We start from the raw sequence: 16,196 nt of genomic DNA on the forward strand, positions 1-16,196 counted from the left end.
TATGCATCCTTCTGCTGGCAGGTTTTGGTGAGGGAGCTGTTTATAAGGCTATGCATCCTTCTGCTGGCAGGTTTTGGTGAGGGTGCGGTTAATAAGGCTATGCATCCTTCTGCAGGCAGGTTTTGGTGAGGGTGCGGTTAATAAGGCTATGCATCCTTCTGCAGGCAGGTTTTGGTGAGGGCGCTGTTTATAAGGCTATGCATCCTTCTGCTGGCAGGTTTTGGTGAGGGAGCTGTTAATAAGACTATGCATCCTTCTGCTGGCAGGTTTTGGTGAGGGTGCAGTTAATAAGGCTATGCATCCTTCTGCTGGCAGGTTTTGGTGAGGGTGCGGTTAATAAGGCTATGCATCCTTCTGCAGGCAGGTTTTGGTGAGGGTGCGGTTAATAAGGCTATGCATCCTTCTGCAGGCAGGTTTTGGTGAGGGTGCGGTTAATAAGGCTATGCATCCTTCTGCAGGCAGGTTTTGGTGAGGGCGCTGTTTATAAGGCTATGCATCCTTCTGCTGGCAGGTTTTGGTGAGGGAGCTGTTAATAAGGCTATGCATCCTTCTGCTGGCAGGTTTTGGTGAGGGTGCGGTTAATAAGGCTATGCATCCTTCTGCTGGCAGGTTTTGGTGAGGGTGCGGTTAATAAGGCTATGCATCCTTCTGCTGGCAGGTTTTGGTGAGGGTGCGGTTAATAAGGCTATGCATCCTTCTGCAGGCAGGTTTTGGTGAGGGTGCGGTTAATAAGGCTATGCATCCTTCTGCAGGCAGGTTTTGGTGAGGGTGCGGTTAATAAGGCTATGCATCCTTCTGCTGGCAGGTTTTGGTGAGGGTGCGGTTAATAAGGCTATGCATCCTTCTGCAGGCAGGTTTTGGTGAGGGTGCGGTTAATAAGGCTATGCATCCTTCTGCAGGCAGGTTTTGGTGAGGGCGCTGTTTATAAGGCTATGCATCCTTCTGCTGGCAGGTTTTGGTGAGGGAGCTGTTAATAAGGCTATGCATCCTTCTGCTGGCAGGTTTTGGTGAGGGTGCAGTTAATAAGGCTATGCATCCTTCTGCTGGCAGGTTTTGGTGAGGGTGCAGTTAATAAGGCTATGCATCCTTCTGCAGGCAGGTTTTTGTGGGGTGCGGTTAATAAGGCTATGCATCCTTCTGCAGGCAGGTTTTGGTGAGGGTGCAGTTAATAAGGCTATGCATCCTTCTGCAGGCAGGTTTTGGTGAGGGTGCAGTTAATAAGGCTATGCATCCTTCTGCAGGCAGGTTTTGGTGAGGGCGCTGTTTATAAGGCTATGCATCCTTCTGCTGGCAGGTTTTTGTGAGGGAGCTGTTAATAAGGCTATGCATCCTTCTGCTGGCAAGTTTTGGTGAGGGAGCTGTTAATAAGGCTATGCATCCTTCTGCTGGCAAGTTTTGGTGAGGGTGCGGTTAATAAGGCTATGCATCCTTCTGCTGGCAAGTTTTGGTGAGGGTGCGGTTAATAAGGCTATGCATCCTTCTGCTGGCAAGTTTTGGCGAGGGAGCGGTTAATAAGGCTATGCATCCTTCTGCTGGCAAGTTTTGGTGAGGGTGTGGTTAATAAGGCTATGCATCCTTCTGCAGGCAGGTTTTGGTGAGGGAGCTGTTTATAAGGCCATGCATCCTTCTTCTGGCAAGTTTTGTTGCTTCTCCGGTGAGTGGATGGGATGCAATTCTTTTGTGTACTTGAAGGGTCTACAAGTGTTTGAGAGTTTTCGATGTTTCTTTCACGAATTTTTTTTTTAAACTCATCGATAAATATATGGGGGCTGGGCAAGGGTATAAGGGATGGGGGTAGGATCAGTGTACAATTACAAGAAGCGGGGTTGGATGGGAACCGTCCCAAAAATAAAAACAAAACTTTCAATGAGTAAAAAACAAAAAAATAAAAATCTGAGAAAAACATCGAAAAAATGACTGTCGAATAAAAATAATTTTAAAAATCGGAGAAAAACACAAATGACTTGATGAATAAAAATTTTAAAAAATCAGAAAAACACATTGAAAAAATGACTGTCGATGAATGGACATAGAACCCGGGAAAGACGGTCTAAAGACCATGGGTCTGTCATCTTACGTCTGTAGTCCAGTAAAGCCACGTCCACAGGTTTCTTGGAGGCCCCCATACCCGAGGTCGTGCATCTCTTTACCTGCAGAATGCCCCTTCTTCTTGGTCACAGAACCTACTCTGCAAGTTGTCAGTCTGGGCCTAGGCATTTTGCGGACTTCCCACTATATCACTGCCTGGTCATTCTTGTCTCGATTACTCGGATCATACACCGCAGCCTGTCAAGCAGGATTAGCTCTTGGGGGGTGGGGGCATGACCAATCCATGCCTCGTTCTCCCTCCGATACTGCCACCTCCTGCCACCTATCGACTCTGCATCCCCCGAAACAAAGCAGGGGAAAAATGAACGTGCGTTTAGTGCGCATTCGGCATGGACGAAAACTTTAGAATCCCAAACTGGCGAACAAGCAGAGCGGGGGTTGCAGGGGTGTGCCCCGCTTCCCTAGTTCGGCAGTATATGTTCAGTGTTGTAGGTGTGGCCCCCCTTCCATTACATGGAAAGCGGGGGGACAATTGACCGTTGAAATGTCAGTCGATATCTTCGAAACACGAAGCATTCAGCTTCGGCGTAGAATGCTGCGTTGTTGTCCGCTTCGATATTTTAATGCAGAACCATTGACTCTGCGGTTTTTCACATCTTACGTGAGAGAAGGCACACACTTGAACAGCCTGGTTTTTTGGACCAGGGACAACTCGTACAATGGCCCGCCTTAAAGCCTCTTCCATATATGAAGTCTTGGCTTGAGCGCAGCTGAGGCCATCACACAATCCCTCACTCTTCCCTTGTACCTTCATGAAGTACATAGAACTGCATAAAAGCATTGCCAACCATTTCCTCACCCACACCTCTTGCCCAATTGGCCACCCAGTCGATGCCAGATATTCAAGCAGGAATCAGCACTCCCCTACATCTTTCGATCTAAATTGCCCCCCTTTAGGCGATCAATGTCTAGTCTCTTCCTTCACTGCTCCCTATTTCCCTTTTCACCTTGATTGACCCCAGGGTGGTTACCCCAATACATACTGTGGGCAAGCATAGACGCCGGGGTACCTCTATTATGGTACCTTCCGTAGTAATATTGACTAGTACATTACCTATTTCACTCGGGTGCAGTAGAGTTTTCATAACCCTGGACCATCCCAAACTCCAAGTTTGACCATGGGCTTCAATAGCTCTGCCCATCACATGCTTACCCGAAGTGGGTGGGGGGGAGAAACACTGGGCTGGAGTGCAGACCAAGAGCAGTCCTCTTAAGATGGCCAATACGTGAATGCGGGGTGCCAGTTGGTTGGCGTATCTTTCGATGGCTTCTCTAGGCCAGGGAGGTGGTCTTCTTGCGATGGCGGCTTCTCTCGGCCAGCCAGGTCTTCTTTTTGCGATGGTGACTTCTCTAGGACAGGGAGGGCTTCTTCTTGGGATGGCGGCTTCTCTAGGCCAGGGAGGTCTTCTTCTTGGGATAGCGGCTTCTCTAGGGCAGGGAGGTCTTCTTCTTGGGATGGCGGCTTCTCTAGGCCAGGGAGGTCTTCTTGGGATGGCGGCTTCTCTAGGCCTGGGAGGTCATATTCTTCTTCTTGCAATAGCGACTTCTCTAGGGCAGGGAGGTCTTCTTGGGATGGCGGCTTCTCTAGGCCAAGGAGGTCATATTCTTCTTCTTGCAATAGCGACTTTTCTTGGCCAGGGAGGTCTTCTTGGGATGGCGGCTTCTCGAGGCCAGGGAGGTCTTCTTCTTGGGATGGCGGCTTCTCTAGGCCAGGGAGGTCATATTCTTCTTCTTGCAATAGCGACTTCTCTAGGGCAGGGAGGTCTCCTTGGGATGGCGGCTTCTCTAGGCCAGGGAGGTCATATTATTCTTCTTGCAATAGCGACTTCTCTAGGGCAGGGAGGTCTTCTTGGGATGGCGGCTTCTCTAGGCCAAGGAGGTCATATTCTTCTTCTTGCAATAGCGACTTCTCTAGGGCAGGGAGGTCTTCTTGGGATGGCGGCTTCTCTAGGCCAGGGAGGTCATATTCTTCTTCTTGCAATAGCGACTTCTCTAGGGCAGGGAGGTCTTCTTGGGATGGCGGCTTCTCTAGGCCAAGGAGGTCATATTCTTCTTCTTGCAATAGCGACTTTTCTTGGCCAGGGAGGTCTTCTTGGGATGGCGGCTTCTCGAGGCCAGGGAGGTCTTCTTGGGATGGCGGCTTCTCTAGGCCAGGGAGGTCTTCTTCTTGGGATGCCAGCTTCTTTAGGCCAGGGAGGTCTTCTTGGGATGGCAGCTTCTCTAGGCCAGGGAGGTGGTCTTCTTGGGATGGCGGGTTCTCTAGGCCAGGGAGGTCTTCTTCTTGTGATGCCAGCTTCTTTAGGCCAGGGAGGTCTTATTGGGATGGCAGCTTCTCTAGGCCAGGGAGGTCTTCTTGGGATGGCGGGTTCTCTAGGCCAGGGAGGTCTTCTTGTGATGCCAGCTTCTTTAGGCCAGGGAGGTCTTCTTGGGATGGCAGGTTCTCTAGGCCAGGGAGGTCTTCTTCTTGGGATGGCGGCTTCTCTAGGCCAGGGAGGTCTTCTTCTTGTGATGCCAGCTTCTTTAGGCCAGGGAGGTCTTCTTGGGATGGCGGCATCTCTAGGACAGGGAAGTCTTCTTCTTGGGATGGCTCTTCAAGGGCGGGAGCTGGGGATTTCCATCTGGAGAGATGATGTTCGCCGTGGGGGCGGGGGGGGTCTTCTGATAATCTCCCTTGTTCATTAAAGATTCACCCAGGAACCTTGTTATGAAGGTCTTCACCACGCTCGGCATGTGCCTCAGGGGCACAGTACTTGCCACGGTCGGATGGTTCTGCAGAGGGCCTGGGGAAAGGGTTCAGCACTGTTTGGAGATGCAGCCTGGGTATTGGCGGCCGGTGGGATTGGAACGTTTAAAAGGCAGGGTTTCAAGGAAACGCATAAGGCCAACACATTGTACCAATGGGTCTATGGGGGTTATATGTCGGGACATCTGGAGCTTTAATCCCTGGAGTATTAGCCAAGTGCAACTCTACTTTGTACAAGTCTCTAACTGCCGACAGCCATCCTAACTAGGCTTGCGCTTTAAAATATATACGGGTCTGCTGCACCATTCCAAATGCAGTGTCGATATTGCCCGTTCCCTTCACTGTAGTTCTTTTAATGGGTGAATGCAGTGCATGAATATATGCAAATGGCTGAACTGTGGAGATGGGCAGAGCCTATATTTTGGTATGCGAGAGTTTGGCATTGCACAACTGGTTTTTGTGTGTGTGTGTGTATATATATATATATATGTGTTAGCTGCACCACTAGCGTTGCAGGGGTCTGAAGCGACATCCACTAGGGGGGTCTGCTATAGCCTTGTGTGTGTTTTATTGTGCCATAACTTCCTATTTTTGAAAAATCACAAAATCGGTAATCTCCCGAAATCGCCTATACTGATAGCGCGTGGCCGTACCCCGCTCCAGCCCTGTGCAGGGTGAATGGGTGGGGTTGGTCAGATTTCATTATCGCCAGTAAACCCCAGACTGGTACGACAACCTTGTGTACTAACTTCCTATTATTGGAAAAGTCACAAAATCGTCTATCTCTGCACAGGACTGGAGAACGGGTTGGGTAAATTTCACTATCGCCAGTATCCCTCGGACTCGTATGCTGATTTTGGGCCAAAATGTCAGCCGCTGGAGCCAACCCTGAACATACAAACACACACACACACACATATATATTATATATTACATTGAAGTGGGAGAATGGAAGACCAGGCTCCCGTCCTTCACCTCTCGCGCTTGGCCTAGAGGGTCACGACCCAGACACCCGCCACGAGAAGAGTTTGTCCATTTACCAGACGACCAGATACCCTGGTACAGGAACATACGGATGTGTCCATCTGCCTGCCCAGCAGCCCGCACTGGCCATGCCGACACCTGCGGCACGGATCAACTAGACTAAAATCTACACGTCGTTAGAGATGCCATGACGACCTAGACAACGGGAAGCACATCTGTACAAATATACACACTGGACATTCCCACACCGATCTACACGAAGAATATACTCAGTGCTATGACGTAGGCGACAGGCATATTCACGGACGTGCATCTTTATTATTTTTACATAGGCTTTCAGAATGCAGAAACGCAAGACGCGTCATGAACTCATCTATAAAGCTTGCTCACGCTTCTCTTGAAACCCGTTACCACCATGAGAGGTATAATGAAGACACGATAATGGTCATGGAACTATATGCTACTATAACCTAAAGCACCTATGCACCAAACGGACCACTTATGCACCAGGCCCAAGTAGGCCTCAAATAAGAGCTCCCGTGGACATTAACAAAGCAAGAGTCAGGTTGCTGATCCTGCAGAAAGAGCCCGGTGAAGCAACCAGCCAAGGTCGCAATGTTGCAAACCCACATTCCAAGAACAAATCATCAAAGGCACGATGTTGCAACCTCGCACTCCGCGCACCAACGTTAAAGTCACACCTGCAAATTAAACCAGACGCACAGTGGAAAAGCAATATTAATTGTGCAGAATTCTGCCTCAAACACGGTCCCTCCCCACGTGACCAAGCCGAACCTGACGAGATGCCAAACCCAGGAGAGAAGAGGCGTCTGGATCTCTCGCTACGAGACACAGGCAGATACACATGAAAGGCTCAATGGACATCTGCGACAGTGGGAGCGGTAAGCCTTCCAGCTATGAATAAATCCTCACATTGTCTGCACGTACCCATAGTGAAACATTGTTGCAACTTGCAGGTAAACCGAGAGCTGGGAACAGCGGTGGTCCCAGGCTGGGAAGCTCACGGGCGCACCAATCAGAACATGGGGCTCTTATCACGGACGCCAGTAATGTTAACCAATCCCCAGGAGTCTTCATGTAACAATTCTCATGTATCTAATTGTAGGGACAACCCAGATATACCACCTGTCCACTAACATCGTTCTCTATATGTGTGCTATACTAACCCTACCACTCGAGCAACCAATTAAGAGTGGCGATAGGTTTTTTGTTAACTTTCTGAAGTGACGCAAGTAGCGCGTCATAATACAGTAAAAGGGCCTGCGAGCCCCACGATTGTGTGTGTGTCAGGACGGACGCGTACGCTCCTTGACCCATCCCTGCCGTTTTGTCTAATAAACAGCAGAGTCACCTTGCTCCTTGTGTGTGTCTCATACTCTATCTCATCTGGGATATACACGGGAGGAGTTGGGGCCTCCCTGCCTGGAGGTCTGCGGACGGCCCGGCCGACCCCGGCAGAATTTCCCCCGGACAATATAATATATATATATATTAGCACTGCCCTCTAAGACAAAGACAATTTCCTGGGATAATTTGCATACCCACAATGCCTTGCTTTTGTGGCTCAGAACTGGAGGTGAACTTCCAGCGATGGCTACTAGGTGGCGTTGTGGAATGTGTGACTTGGCTTGAATGGACTATCCTACTGTATTATAGAGAGAGCAGCGATCGAAGTGAGCGGGAACGGTCGGGAGCGGTGTTCCACTACTTTTGTTTCCGTTTACCATTCCTCTACTTTTTACGACCATATTCACCATTCTCTACCGAGGATTTGTCCGTTCATGTCCCTGTGCAAGTAAGTTGTAATAGGAGCCTTAGTTATGCTGCGGCCGCAACACCTTGTCACATGTTGCACTATGCTTTCGCCTACCCTCTCCCCTGCCGAGATCACAGTTCCACTACTTTTTTCGGTACACTTTTACCACCGAGAGATTTATATTTCAAGAGGAAAGAGCAGAATACTGTGCCAATGGCATAACTGTTCGGCAATGCGCTTGGAGCAGCACAGTTCCTCTGCTATGTGTGAAGGTCATGCCGACGCCAGAAAGTGCAAACACATGTGCCAAGAAGCCCCTCCAAGGCGCATGAATCTGCAGACCAAAAAGCCATTTTCTCTTCAATACCTTTATGCCCTGTGAATAGGCATTCCCTAAATTATCATTTTGAGGCCTAATGTTTATTTTTGGGTTCCATTATTCATGAATAACATGCGTCAGCCGATATGTGTTTCGCACTGCATGGTGCTTCCTCAAGGTTTAAAGTGTAATCAAAGTACGTCCTTACTTTCAGTCACTGCAAGTAGGCTATACCTTCCATGGCAGGTTGGTTCAACACCGCTCATCCCAAGTCTAAAACATACACACACCTCCTTCAGGACACTTTACAGAAACACATACTGAGCGCTGGAGGTTTATTCCTCAGTGAGCTTTAGGACGCAGCCTGCTCAGGTTTTCCCCAACCTAGCCAGTGGCGTCGCTAGGGGAGGGGGGGGGGGGGCTGGGCCCTTCCTCTGGAATCCTGGACCACTCCTTGGGCACACTCTACGTCAGCTGGGCTCCTCACTCTGCACCGTCTTCTGTGCTGTGTTCGCCCGCACAGCACACGCACAGGGCCGCAATCAACAACAGAGAGCTGTTAAGTTCCTTCCGCCATCAAGACCAGCCCCTCCAATCAGAATGTAGCGCACAAAACTGTGAATGATGGGTCGTTAGAGGCTGAATGGTTTTGTGCCTACATTCTGATGGGAGGAGAGATGCAGCGGGGTTTGGTAGTTGGCGTGCACAAAAAGCCTCTCTGCAGGAGTGCTTGTGACGGCACACATTACCTTTCATAGGCGGCCCCCCTAGTTTTGTCTGTGCCACCCTAAATTTGATTCCCGACTACGCCACTGAAGCTAGGGCCGGTGCAAGGATTTAGAAAGTGGCAATTTGGTGCCCGTCCCTTAGACTAGGCCAGATTGCACAATTCTAGCGCCAACATGCTATCCCACCTTGTCCAAGCTGCTGCTGGGCACTAGACAGTGTCCTACAATTGAATGACCGGGTCTCCCCATCATTGCATGTCCATCACACCTCCCCCAGTTAATCCCTCATGCTCACTCCTTACTCCATATGTAACTCAACCACCCCCCACACACTTTAGGCCCTCCCCCCACACACTTTAGGCCCTCCTCTCCTTAGACTCTGCCCCACAGAACCGCTGAATGAACTATACAAACAATAATTCGTAGCACTGTAATAAGCGTCCTATCGGGCAGCTGCGGCTTCGTACCAGACTCTCATTAAACAGAGAAAGCCCAGATGCTCCACTCCATCCCCAGGCCCCCCGCGCCCCCCACCCACCGCGCTCCCTGTTTACATGTCGCAGATATCGGCCCATCTGGCTTCCTGCGCAGATGAATAATGCATGCGGGGTCTCTCGACAACAGGAGCAGGACCGTGTGTGAAGGAGCAAGGCCTCCTCCTATCGGTGCTCCCGGCAACCTCCAGCGCCGGCAGATGGTGGCAGGCGCGCGGCGGAACGGTAAATAAGGCGCGCAGCCAAGGGCGCGTCGCGAGAAGACGCGCGGAGAGCAGGTGCGCAGAAACGCAAGGGCTTTAAGTGGACCGGGGCCCTGGCCAAGTTTGAAATGTGACCTGGAGGGTTCTCGCCGTTTCCCTCGACAGAGGCGCTGTTAAATACCCCCACCCTGCCACTGATCGACGCACAGCCCTGCATCCATCCTCATGCTAGGCAATGCTATTTTTCAACTGCTGTGTGTATTCATCAAATTTCAAAGTACATTTTTGTTTTGTTTTTGTGGGCCGGAACAATGGGCGCAGGACCACAGGTTTCTGCTGTTTTGTTGGAAGAAGTTGTGTCTTGCACATCACATACGGATCTACGCAGCAAGAGCGTTAACCCCTTCAACATCTTACTGCCATAGCAATTACCTGCTGCGATCTTCGGAGCAGGCACGTCAACTCCTTGAGCATTTCACCGGCATGAGACACAGCTCTGCCGCAGGCACGTTAACCCTCTAGGCATGGATTCAACCCCACAATGATCTATTTTGGTTTTATTTCGGATTTATTTTAGTTTTTTTATATTAGTACATCTTATGAACGACTGATTATACAATATTTAAACGTGCTTTTTATTTTTGTATACTTTCATATGTGGAAAATGTTGCGACATATCCAGGATTTGAATACATCACCTCTTATGACCACACCACCAAACCCTCATAATGGTCTGAGGCTCCAGCCTGAGGCCACAACACCCAACCCTCAAGAGAAACTTCGTCTACATGAGAAGGAGGCTGGTTTCCATCTGCAGCTACCACTCGCCACCCACTTGATGTTCATGAGAGAACGCCCGGGGAGACCGCAGACCTAGGCACGTTCTTCCGGGCCTCCAGGGAGACCGCTTCACCCTAGAGCTGCAGTTCCTCCAGCAAGGATTGGGGGTATGGGCAGAAGGGGCGCATTCACCTCCAGCGAGATGCGCGCCAATACCCACTCCTCGGAGTGAGTCCGCGCTCCGGGCACCCGCATCACAATACATTTAGGCACTACGAAGAGGCAAGCTTCTTTCACCCCATTGGTTAACGACAAAGAAAGGCCCTTGGTGGGTACACGAGCACTTACCACAGGCAATGGCACAACAGATAAAATAAGGATGGAAGACCCCTGCACCAGCGTCTGATCTCGATATCCATGCCCTGTACCTCCTGGTCATCTTGTGAGGGTCAGACTGGGACAAAAATGGCCACCCGGTCATTCGCAAATCCCAGGGGTCTACGCTAGTAACGCGGCCTTGGTGGTCATTGCTAGGAAAACGCGGGGCAAATGGTGCAGATGAAAGCATAGGGGGTGGTCAGTGAAGTTGGTCAAAAGTGCCAGCTGGGCAGTGCACTTAGCAATCAGCCCAGACTGGGCTGCCAGACCTGCACTGCGGGCATTGCCCTATAGCTGAAGTTGGAACCAGGCTGATGGATGCCAAGAGGCTTTTGTAGCACCTCTGGTCCGTCTTACCAGAGGCGTTGCTAAAGGGGTGCTGGGGGGGGGGGTGGCGCTATAGCCTCGGTTCTTTTAGTTGTAGCCCCGGATAGAAGCTCAGACACTACAACCAAAAGGCTAGCTAGCCCCGAGTCCCGACAGTCCAGACACTGGCGTAGCCCCGGATCTTTTCCAGAGCTAGCAACACCCCTACCTCTCACGGCCATCATCTCAAACCCCCAGCCCCCTCTTTTGCTGATGGGGAGCTCTGGGAAAATGCTGATGTGAAGATGCTGAGCTGGCAGCTGATGAGTGAGAGGAGAAGGGAGGGTGAAGTGGTGATCGATATGTGGCCGGATTTATCCTTCAGCCTCAGGTTTCACGCCCTGAGGGACTAGGTTAGGGGGGAGGGCATCCGTGCGGGTTCGGACAGTAGCCTTCCTTGGCATGCACTTCCTGGTGATAAACCACGTGACACTAACTGGAAATAATAGGTGAAGCGACTAGTCACGCGGGTGTTACACGGGCACGCAACACCACTGGCCATTTGGACTTTGACGCAGTGGCTAACACAAAATGTGGGGGCTCTCCTGCATGCCGTTCTGTGGGGGCTGCCAAGCTCTTCATAGAAGTGCAGGCCGCGTCACAGTCTCCCCCGGCCGTGCTGGGCTTCCACACATGCACACAACGCATAATGCCGGGTCTGTGGCTCAGTGGACTAATGCATTCACTACAGAGGCCTGCGTTTTACCTCATGGTCACAGGTTCGAATCCCGGCAGGTCCACTCAGCCCTTCATCCTTCCGAGGTCGATAAAATGAGTACCATAGAGTTGGGCAAAAATAAACATCTGTTATCTGTCCATAGCGCCAAGATGCCCCTCTGGGGGTGACCATGAGCTTTTCAAATACGCCTGTTATGTTATGATGAACATACACCCAAGGGGGCGCACTAGCTGAAAGTTTGAAGTATGTTTTTTATTCAAAGCTTACATCTTTCAGGGGGGTGTGGGCAGGTGGCACCGGGCACTCAAATGCACCAGCCACCATTATTTGCCAGCAGCATCACTGTTCTATGTATTCCAGTGGTGCCAGGGAGGCAGGCCGTCCACGAGCATTGTGAAAGGCCCAAGGTCACACTGGAGGGGCAATCCCTTCTCCTACAAACTGGCGAGGGAGCTTGGGAACTTCGGAGGGTCCCCCCCGAAGGAAATATACAAAATAATAAGTTTAAATGGTGCATTTTGAAGATGTTTGAGAAAAAATGTGTAAAAAGCCATACAATTTACAACAGTTTTTCTAAGATGATACATGAATAAAACAGTATATGCCATGTCGCCAACAGCATGCAGGAGCATTGTATCTTTCATGATGCCTGTACCCACAACACAGAACTATAATTAGGTTTCTTATACTGCCCAGCTCACCACAGTCGCAAAGCATTTTTATCCTGAGAGGAGTATAAGAACATATGCCAGCATTGCCATTGTAAGCCACTTTCGTTCAGCTGAGCCAACTATGCAGGTCAGCAGGGAAACTGTAAATCACTTCATGAAAGTGTGCCCTAACATATGACATAATTCCCTGTATAAATCACATTTCAGTTGAGCCCACATTCCAATGCGAAAATTGCCACTCGAAACACTCAATGATGCGGTTGCTACAATCTATGCCAGTATGGTTAGTTTAAAGCAGGGGCATAGTCTTCTTTGGATGCACTGAAAAATGACAGAATACAAGGAGAGGGATGTGTAGAAGAACATATGCCATCATTGCCAGGGTAAGTCACTTTCATGCAGCTGCAACAACTATATAGGTCCACAGTGCAACTGTAAATCACTTCATGAAGCTGTGCCCTAATATATGCCAGCATTTCAAGCGTAAATAACGGTGATGTTTTGCACACAATCCATGTTAATACTGCCACTAGAAATAACTTTCATGTAGCTGTGGCCACAAGCTATGCCAGCACAATCAATGTAACTCATATACGAAGCTGCACTCACAATCTATGCCAGTATGATCACTGTAAATAACTTGGATTTACAGTGGCATACTGGCATATATTGTGGGGGCAGCTTCATGAGTTTACAAAGGTTGTGGCCAAAATCCCCAATACCGCATTTTGATGATGTTGCACATCAAACAATACTGTATTGCCACTCTAAGTATGACGCGGTCACATCCTTATGCGGCCAAACACATACACGCACACTCAAACAGATGCACGTGTGCAGACACTTTCAAAATCTTGCATGCACACACACACAAACACATACATACACCGTTTTACCTACCGGTTGCTTTGGCGATCGCCTTTTCCATTCAGGATGGGGGCTCTCCACATGTTTTGTTTTTCTTTCCAAGGAAATTGCGACTTGTTTCACTTTTGTCAGTGAAGCGTGCCCACATTCCTTTAGAAATAAACAAATCTTTGTGGCACAGGGGTAAGAAAAGGGTTATCCCTTGAAGTATCCAACTCTAATATACTGGATCCGGCCCGCTCCGCGTATAATACTCTCTGCCTCGCCATTACCCAATGGCAATCAACTGAAGTATCTAACTCTAATATACTGGATCCGGCCCGCTCAGAGTAGAATACTCTCTGTGCCTTGCCGGTTCCCAATGGCAATCGACTGTCTTAAGTATCTAATCGACTGTCTGAAATTCTAGCGCGTAGCGCTGGCAGGAAGCAACGACTCCAAAATTGGAAAGCTGGTGTCTTTGACGATGAAGCCGAACCTGATCAAAGTACTATTGCACCTGTAATAAGTGCAGAGCTGGATGCAACGGGTAGGATAGTGGGTTGGCAAACGGTGGATACAATGGCTACACCTTCTTCCACTTTCTTACAATCATCATTCTAGTATGGGGCGTGTTATCTGCGAGACCCTGTTACAATCCCCTTTGGGACAGCCCGGGATGGATTATGTGCAGAGTAAGCAAATAAGTCCAGAACATCATACGCGGCCATAATCACTGTACCCATTTCGCGGATTTCTGTTCATGGGTGGTCTCGCTAGATAAATGTGTACCACAGCTCCGGCCTGAAAAAGTTGATAAAAACTACCAAACTGCTCAAAATCAAGAGGATAGGAATATCTTGTCAAACAACTCAGATCGAAACTGGTAACTTGCCGACTAATGAGAAATATTCTAAACACCAGTATCCGATGGCATGGGCTGTCTCGGGCTCACTGGCGTCTGGAGAATCGACTGGTGGTAGTAGGCCCGCACCCCCAGTTAGGAGGGACAAGGAGGGTCCTGAATTTGTGGATAAAGTCTGCCAGACTTATTGAGTGTGAATATAAGGAGGAGTAACCACACTGGCCCTTCAGGAAAAGGTTTACAGCCCATACCATCTTCAAGCATTAATAACAGTACAAAGCCATACGATGGCATGTCTTCTCATGTCTTCACAGAGTTGTGTTGCAAAATTTCCCACACCTGCAAATGGAAGTATAAACAATCTGATACGGGGCAAGAGGAATTTTGCCATCTGTAGAGAGCCTAAAGGCGCTCTGAAGAACAAGGCACTAGCATGGCATCATCAAAATGTAGGACCTGGTTGCCAAAGACTGCAATATCTCAAATTGGTTCTTACAACTCAAATTGAAGGATGGTTTCCAGCTGAAAATAAGTACTGCATTGTTGTTCGTTGGGGCAGAAGCAACCTGTCAGTGTTTGAGTATTTATAAATCGGTTGGCTAAGGGACAGGTAACTCGAAATGGAGTATTGCGGTGGATGACTTTGAGCACCTATAACTTTCTATCCAACGCCTCTTTTGTCCTGAAAATTGTGATGGATTTCTAAAGGACCTGCAAGTGTGCAGGTTTATTCTATAATGTAATAGCTTCAGACTGTGAGGGTTAATCGGCAGGAAAATGACCTGCCAGCATTAAAAAACCATCACGCTGAAAATTGGCCTATTTAGGCAGACTATGTGGGTGTCTTTCTGCAATGTAAATCCAGAGAAAGCTAAAACAAAAATGTGATCCAAGTGCAGATTGGAAAAGCGCATCATATTGCAGGCTGAGAAATAAATGCAGCATTTTTCACTGAAACCGTCACCCACTGGTGCACTGTGACACTTCAGACCCACTTTTCAGCAGAAAAATGACCAGCGGATAATGAAAAGTGTATTTCATTAATGACTGAAAGAAACAGCCCTGTACTTTCAGTGCAAAAGTAAAGTGAACCCAGATCAGTAAAACACACCGTATATCAAAGAATAAAGGCTGATGTTAAAAAAATGCAATCCGAGTTCCCTTCAGCCAAGGACACTCAGTGGGTCTCTGGCCAGAATTCGCAAATGGCTTCCCACACTGCAAGCCTGGTTTGTGCATCCCAACTGTTTACAACTGCAATAAAATGAGGCCTGCCTGAACGGTGTTGAAAACAAACTTTCCCCTGACTTGTTGTCCCGAAGCCCCGGCTCTGTGCAGGACAAATGGCCCAAGCCAATGTGTGAGTGGAATGTGGGGAGGGGCTACAATCAAAGGAGGCTGCAACTCTGAAAAAAAGAAAAAGAAAATAGAAGCTTTTCAGATCAAAATGACGGTCTACTACAGACAACAGAACAGGATGCCAGATGGCAGCAGAGCCTTGTGACATCACAGGGCTGGACGAGCTCAATATCTGACGTGGGGGATCTGTGTTTGGCCGATGCATCCCAAGTATTTACGACCTACAGCCTGCCAACTTCAAATGACAAAGAGGCTAATAGAAACACAGTCCAGGAAGTGCTGGTCACATGCGGGTCAGGAATGGGAAGTGGCCTGGAGGAAGGGGAGCTCATATTTGCATAGCATGATGATTTCCCATTAGTTTAAAATGGACTATCACAATTGATCCATTTTCTCAGCAACCACACGTCACACTGCATACACATATCTATCAGTTTTTAGATAATTTCAAGGTGATTTGTTGAAATAAAATTCATCCACCTGTGACTAAGGGAATTGTGATGGGCAGCTAAAAGGTATTCCTGGCTGCTCTGAACATGTCCCAAATTCAAGAGTTAGCGGACGGGTTGAGGGTAAAATTATGAATGTGAGGAGTAAATTGCATGTTCATAGCTTGTGCTTTTTTGTATAAACACAGGAAAATAGCCACATAGTACAGACCTGGCTGTCGTTTTATTAAATTCCCCATGATTAGCTGAAGCAGAATAAATAAATATAATGGCAGTTACTTGTAAATAATGACATCTTTCAACATAACGTCTTTTTGCCAAGAAAAGGACTTGGAAACAAATGAGAGTTGCCATGTGTCTGTTCCAGACTCCTAAACCAATCCTTAGAGAGATGGTGGACTTGGGAGGAGAGAGAAGGGGTAACTGTCTAATCCTGGTTGTGAGAA

The 16,196-nt window shown here is 48.7% G+C and overlaps 2 protein-coding genes across 3 annotated transcripts in view; both read right to left on the reverse strand.

Annotated features, from left to right (window-relative positions):
* Positions 1–16,196, reverse strand: part of TMEM63C (transmembrane protein 63C) — a 398,663-nt gene that overhangs the window by 282,197 nt on the left and 100,270 nt on the right. The gene's annotated exons all lie outside the window — the stretch shown is intronic.
* The window catches only part of LOC138527225 (fibrous sheath CABYR-binding protein-like), a 39,862-nt gene continuing 26,985 nt past the window's right edge, over positions 3,320–16,196 (reverse strand). Inside the window, exons 2-3 of the mRNA XM_069638342.1 lie at positions 3,982–4,405; positions 3,320–3,894 (exon numbers count right to left, since the gene is read on the reverse strand). Coding sequence (XP_069494443.1) covers positions 3,320–3,894; positions 3,982–4,405 — 999 coding nt within the window. The remainder of the gene's footprint in view (positions 3,895–3,981; positions 4,406–16,196) is intronic.

The sequence above is a fragment of the Ambystoma mexicanum genome, chromosome 14 (genome assembly GCF_040938575.1).
Source record: "Ambystoma mexicanum isolate Mex_15411 chromosome 14, UKY_AmexF1_1, whole genome shotgun sequence".
NCBI classification, from domain to species: Eukaryota; Metazoa; Chordata; class Amphibia; order Caudata; family Ambystomatidae; genus Ambystoma; species Ambystoma mexicanum.